Source organism: Octopus sinensis, linkage group LG17, assembly GCF_006345805.1.
Source record: "Octopus sinensis linkage group LG17, ASM634580v1, whole genome shotgun sequence".
NCBI classification, from domain to species: Eukaryota; Metazoa; Mollusca; class Cephalopoda; order Octopoda; family Octopodidae; genus Octopus; species Octopus sinensis.
The window spans coordinates 59,173,801-59,180,982 of NC_043013.1; the positions used below are offsets into that span (position 1 = coordinate 59,173,801).

General features: G+C 37.7%; 1 protein-coding gene across 1 annotated transcript in view; it reads left to right on the forward strand.

The window, feature by feature from the left end:
- The first annotated feature begins 587 nt into the window (after nucleotides 1-587).
- Nucleotides 588-7,182, forward strand: part of LOC115220764 (b(0,+)-type amino acid transporter 1-like) — a 31,526-nt gene continuing 24,931 nt past the window's right edge. Inside the window, exons 1-3 of the mRNA XM_036510206.1 lie at nucleotides 588-633; nucleotides 997-1,026; nucleotides 2,345-2,446. Of these exons, the coding sequence (XP_036366099.1) occupies nucleotides 588-633; nucleotides 997-1,026; nucleotides 2,345-2,446 (178 nt within the window). The remainder of the gene's footprint in view (nucleotides 634-996; nucleotides 1,027-2,344; nucleotides 2,447-7,182) is intronic.

Genomic DNA, 7,182 nt, shown 5'->3' on the forward strand with positions numbered 1-7,182 from the left:
AAGGACAATCCATCATACTTCTGCAATACCTGTATTTTTTTGAGATACCTTAAGTTAGTCAGCAAGACTGGAGTGTCTTTCAAATATTCTTTTCTACTCTAGGCACAAGGCCTGAAATTTTGGGGGAGGAGGCCAGTCGATTAGATCGACCCCAATACGCAACTGGTACTTAATTTATCGACCCCAAAAGGATGAAAGACAAAGTCGACCTCGGCAGAATTTGAACTCTTTCAAATATTGTAACAAAATGTTTTTATATATTTAGTATCAGATAAAGTTGTATAAAAAAGTTTTAGATAATAAATCAAATAAAACAATTTGTGGACTAATGTGTTAATGGTATTTCCAGCATGGTGCTACCTTATAATTCCATACATTTTCCCCAAAGTTATGGTTCCTTCTAGTTTCTTATTTAATGTTCCAGTTAGTGTACTAATGTATTTTGGTATGTTAAAAAAAAAAAAGGATGCCCAATATTCTAAAAGAAAGACAGAGAACGGAGCAGTCAAGGAAAGTATTCTAAGATGTCTCGTAAACATACACTTGTTAATAAAAAAAAATGGCGCATTTCAATTGCAGCAAATACGATGGTGCACTGCAAAGGAGAATGGGAGTTGCTGGCTCTCGCCGACAGTATTTGGCCTTTAGCTTAGCTGACAAATGCATTCATTGCTTTCAGACAGCACACATTGAGTTTTAAACAAATTAAAAAAAAAAAATATTGCTTTTTATTTTTGCCGCTGAAAATTCTCATAGAGCTGTAAAGTTGTGAAAAACAAACGCTGAGAGTGAGAACTACCTGTGTATAATTGTATATTTTCATATAAACACTCATATACGTAATTTGAACATTAACCACAGTATTATGATTTTTTTTTTTTTTTACCAGGGAGGTATCTGAGACTATACAGAAGTGCAATAAAAGAGAGCAAAAGAATAGAAACCGAAGATGACAGCGGATACTGTACCGCCAGAGAGGAAGTTGGGGTTACTAAGGCAATTTCTATATAGTCGGCACCATGATTGGTAAGTAAAATATTTTGATATTCAAGTCCTACTCTCAGCAATTAGAATATTAGTCGAGGTCTTCATTTAAACAAATGATTCTCAACCATTTTGTTTTTACATGTGGACTCCTTTGATCACTATTCTATTCTAGCGGGCCCCGAAAGCCATCTGATGTTTAAATACTAGTTTTATAGACGCTTCTTTCAAAATACGTATTTTGTTCTTCACACATCAACCAGTTTAGGTTGAACTACGTAAAATGTTAAAGAAAGAAATCAAGTTGTTCCTTGCAATAAATACATCTATATGAACATTGTTTCACGAGCCCTTAAAATACTACTGTGGATCCTTAATTTACTATTTTGCTTGCGTGAGCTCCAAAAGTCTTATATGGACCCCATTTGAGAACCACTGGTTTAAGCAACCTTGTAATATTTTTTACATTGTCTTTTCGATTTTCAGAATTATTTAATAGTTTGTTCAACTTCTTCTCGGTTGTTTCTGACTTGTTCTGAACTACAACAAGCATAGGCAACCTTTTATGAGAAGCAGATTGCATGAAACATGACTTGTCATCAAACGGGTCGCACTACTGAAAATAAAAGTAATTTTCTTTGGCGTGCTATTCGGAAAAATCCGTGGATTGCAGGTTGTCCAATGACTGATCTAGAACAATACTACTCAAAGTGGTGGTCCGCGGACCGGAACCAGCCCGCGAGCCATCAGCTGCTGGTACAACACGGCGAGTTTCCAGAAAAGAAAGAAACATCACAAAATGCTTATGTAATATTGTATTATTTGTTTACAAAATAAATATAAGATAAAAAAATGGTCAACTCTTATTATATTCATTATATATATTGTTTCCGGTATAAATTAATATTGCTAAGAAATATTACTGGTCCCTGGCACACTGAGGGAAAGATAAAACTGCTGGTATTCCACATCAGATAGTTTGAGAAGCACTGGTCTAGAGGATACTCATTGTTGATATGTATGACATAATGCAACAATGCATGGAGTAACGCGGTCAGTTGTTACACCGTTATGATGTTACAGACTATAGATATGCGATGTGAAGTAAGGATGCCCAATATTCTAAAAGAAAGACAGAACGGAGCAGTCAAGGAAAGTATTCTAAGATGTCTCGTTAACATTCACTTGTTAATAGTAAAAAAAAATGGCGCCTTATTACTGCCTCCCTCCTCAATATCTGAAATGTGTGTGTGTGTCTGTGTGTGTGTGTAGGGTCAGGTTTTAGCCAGTCTAATTGATCCATAGACTCAGGAAACTAACGAAAGCTTAATTTCTTTCTAATCCATTTTCCCTAATTTAGGATCTGGCATCTTCATTTCGCCGAAGGGCGTTCTTGAAGCCAGCAAGTCTGTTGGTTTGACCATGATTGTATGGCTTGGATGTGGTGTCATTACCATGCTCTGTGAGTACTTGCTTTATTTTTTTTTTTTGTTCTCTGTTTTTCTCTCGTTCTCTCTCTTTTTTTCTCTCTCCCTCTTTCAATCTCTCTCTCTCACTCTTTCTTACTCTTTAATCTATTTCCAGCATTCTAAATTCTTCAGTAATACACAATTTTATCATAGTGTGTGTGTTAACTAAAGTACTGAGAAAATAGGCGAGTGAGAAATGGCTTTAAATGTTTACACCTAATAAACCTAGATCTAGCCACACTCTTTTTTTTTTTGCCTTTTCTACCTGGGTAGTTGGGTATTAAAAGCTGCAGAGAACTGCTGCAATCAAACACTTGTCTGACGATGCTGAAAAGAGCTCAATGTCGATATAGGCGAAGAAACATGACCAGGAGACCTAGTTATGGATTCCATTGGTTATTTACGGGAATAAGAAAAGAACTGGGTCCTTCTTCGCTCAGAATGGCCTAGTGGGCTGAAACTCAGACCTGGGAACACGGGTTCACAAAAAGAACGACCCAGGTTCAAATCCCGCTTGAGACAAGATTTTGGAAAGTAGTAGGAGGAAACCTAGGAGTCGTAAAGTGGGTGGGCCCGGCTCCCGTAGAGTGTCATGTATAAGGGCTGAAACGCTTGTTGGATGGGAGTTCTTCCTCTAAAGATCTCTCTAGCTTTGTGTTCACCCTGCGGCGAGTCTGTTCCTATTTTTTAGTTTCACGTGGAAGCTCATTATATATGTGTGTGCATGTTTGTGTTTATGCATGTATGTGCCTGTTTGTATATGTGCATGTGTGTTTATGTATATGTGTGTGTTTATGTATGTTTGTTTATATATGTATGTATGTTTATATATGTATGTGTGTTTATGTGTGTATGTACGCGTTTTTATGTATGTATGTGTGGGTGCTTATGTATGTATGTGTGTGCTTATGTATGTGTGCTGTATTGACTCTGCCAATTTGCTTCCTTCGTGTGTGTGTGTGTGTATGTGTGTGTGTGTGTGTGTGTGTGTGTAAATAAAGAAAATAAGATGACAAAGGAATTACATTAGCTTACAGCTGTTTCTGCTGCAAGACATAGTGGAGTCATAGTTAAGTGCTTTGTTTTGAAGCATATGTACTGGCTTGTCCGGAAAGTTCGTGCCGATTTTTAAAGGAAAGAAAAAGGTCAATAAATACATGCCATTACATTTTTAAATCAATCAAATATGAACCATTTTGTTACACAATGTCTCTCCATCTTTCCTTTAACTTGAAAATACCCTCTTCCCAGATTTGAGGTGATTCCATGGCAAAGAATTCATCAAGGTATCTTTTTACATCATCTAAGGAATTGAAATTTTTACCATTAAGACTATTCTGCAGAGACCTGAATAAGTGGAAATCCGAACGAGCAATATCTGGTGATTATGGAGGGTGGGATAACACATCCCAGCCGAGCTGCAGCAATTTTTGTCTGGTTCCCAAATCATCAAAGTGCCGAAAACGAACTTTCTTATCTTCCATTTTAAAGGGTTACAGAATTAACACAAGTTATAGGAACATAAAACTTCTTCCACGAAAAGATAGCTTAAACTGTGCTCTAAATGGAGGTGTAGTCAAATCCTATTTTATGGACTCAACCATGTTCTAAAATAAGTCGAAATGTAAGCTACTATAAATCGGCATGAACTTTCCGGACAACCCAATACATTGAGATCTCTACTAGGTTATTAATCTCACAATGCATGAATATATTGTCTTGTAATCTCACAATACAATATATATATATATATATGTGGGTATATATGCTTCTTTTCATTTTTTTTACTAGTTTTACATGTCTATTCTCAAGATTGTGTAGGTGAGATCTTTTATCTATTTTCTTGTTTCAGTCATTGGACTGTGACCATGCTGGGGCACCACCTTGAAATGTTTTTTAGTTGAACACATTACCCTCAGTACTTATGTTTTTTTTTATCCTTTTTTTTAAATTCGTGTAATTATTCTATCAGTTTCTTTTGTGAACTGCTAACTGATGATCTTCAATATACCAGCAGCAGTTGTTGAGCAATGGGTTGGAAGGTTGGTGACAAATAAAGACAGAAAAATAAACACTCTCATATAATGGGCTTCCACACAGTTTCTATCTACCAAATTTACTTACAAAATGTTGATTGGCCTGGGGTTTTAGTAAAAGACACTTGATCAAAGTGTTGTGCCTTGGCATTGAACCTGAAACCACGTGGTTGTAAAGTGAGCTTCTTAACCACAGTCATATTTGTGCCTATATATATTATCGTGGTATCAACCAGACAATCAGATGTTGTTACACATCGCTAGTCACAATGTGCTTCACATCATTTTGGGCTTCCACACAGTTTCCATCTACCAAATTTACTTACAAAATATTGATTGGCCTGGGGTTTTAGGAAAAGACACTTGATCATCATTTTAGCATTTGAACGATGCCACCCCACTGGTTGGGTGAGCAGACCGACATTGCATTTGATCAGAAGACTAATTCATCACGGGGTTAACAATTCACAGCTGAGTGAACTGGAGCAATGTGAAATGAAGTGTTATGCTCAAGAACACAATATGCAGAGTTGGTCTGACAAGTGAAATCAAGAACTCTCAATTGTGGGTCAACATCCTTTACCACTAAATCACATACCTTCATGTACGTATTTCACCTTTTAAAATTTCTTAATATGCTTCTCATAGTCAACCACTCAGTTTGTAAAATCGACAATATAAGCCATTTTAAATTAGCTTGGGTAGGCAAACAGGATCAATTAAATAAGATGTGCTTTGTTTTCTTACTTCTTTACTACTTCTTTGTGAGCCAAACGACATACAAGATTACTCAGCATTTACGAAGTTGCATACTGTTTGTGTACAATAGTATACAGGCCATTACTGTTGCATGCAATGGTAATGTGGTTGTAACATGGCTGAAAATATAAACAGGCTTGTTTCCATAGATGCAAGCATGGCTGTATGGGTAAGAAATACACTTTGTAACCACATGGTTTTGGGTTCAGTCCCACTGCACAATACTTTGTCCAAGTGTCTTATACTGTAGCCCCAGGCTGACCAATGTCTTTGGGTTAGAAAATGTCTGTGAATTTGGTAGATGGAAACTGTTTGGAAGTCTGCTATGTGTGTGTGTGTGTGTGTGTGTGGGTGATCTTTTTTTCCACCACTGCTTGACAACCAGTGTTGGCTTATTTATGTCTCTGGGAAACAAGCAGTTTTCAAAAGAGACCAATAGTATCAGTACCAGACTTAAAAACGATAAGTACTGGGGTTAGTTTGTTTGGCTAAATACTTTCAGTCAGTGGCTCAGAATGACTGCAGTCCAATGACTTAAGATAAAAGCTAATCTCAAAGTCCTGGGTTCTATCCAACTGAGGGGCACCATGGGCAAGTGTCATTTATCATGACATTGAGTGACGCCAGATTTTGTGAATAAAAATATGAAGACAGAAACTGTGTGAAAAGTTTTGGGGATGATTGTTACTTGTGATTTAATCCTTTGGTCTTCGGATTCCTCTGTCAGATGTAATGCTTATTTATTCCCATTGCCAAAACAGACCATGGAACCTGGTGTGACACCTGGCCTTGTCAGCTCCTGTCAAAATGTCCAATCCATGCCAGCATGGAAAACAGATAATGATGATCATGTTGATATTTTGAATTAATTATGCATTGTCTTGTAATTTTGAGATTTTGATTACGTGATTCGTTATTTTTAGAATGACATTGTAGGGTAGGTGTGAGAGGCTGGATCTGGTCAATTTGAACAGAAAACAGGTAGAATATTTGAGCTGGATTTGGATGGTTTCAATGTCAAAAGGATTAAAAATCTACCCTTGTCTTACACCATGTCGTGCTCACTCTGTCCAAAGATTATTTTAAGGTACACATGTTTCTGTGGAATACTCAGTCACTTAAGTGCTAATTCAATGAGCAAGTAGTTTAATTGACTGAATGAACAAAGAGTCATCATTGAAGATATCATTGTTAGAATCTTTTTGTCTCGGAAGACAAGGAGTTGCGCATAAACTAAACCAGTCCGGGTTTTACATTTCATGTCCTCTCCAGTTTCCTCTTCAGTTTTGCGCAGACCTATGCTAGATGTAAGAAAATCCTGGGTAGTCCAATCGTCAGGATTCTTCGATCGACCTTGCTGATGTAGTCCGAAGAAGCGCAAAGCATTACGTTTGGCACCAGCTTGGTTGCAGGAGCTACTGGAAGAGTGTTGAGTCGAACACTAAACCACCAACGGTGCTCCTCTCTGGATTTGTTTTAAGGTTGTCTCCTTTCCATAACCCTGGATAACCCTTGTCTTGTCAATATATATATATGTATATACCAGAGATAAGGAAACCATGATGGTCCTCTGGCGGACATTCATCCTCAGCCGCCTGGATTACTGCTCACAGCTATGGTCACCCACCAGTGTAAAGTTAACAGCGGACCTTGAGGCAATCCAGAGAAGATTCACAAAGAAGTTTGTCTCTTTGGAACAGCTCAGCTACTGGGAAAGGTTGAAACAGCTAAGACTCTACTCCCTAGAGAGAAGACTGGAGAGGTATGCAGTAATATATGTCTGGAAGATCCTGGAAAGAATTGTGCCAAATTTTGGCATTGCAAGCTACTCCAATGCTAGAACGAGACGACACTGCATAGTGCCAAAGATCCCAGCAATGCCATCACGCTTCAGGACCAGTTTCTTCAACAGCCTGGGTTTCAAGGGCCCACAG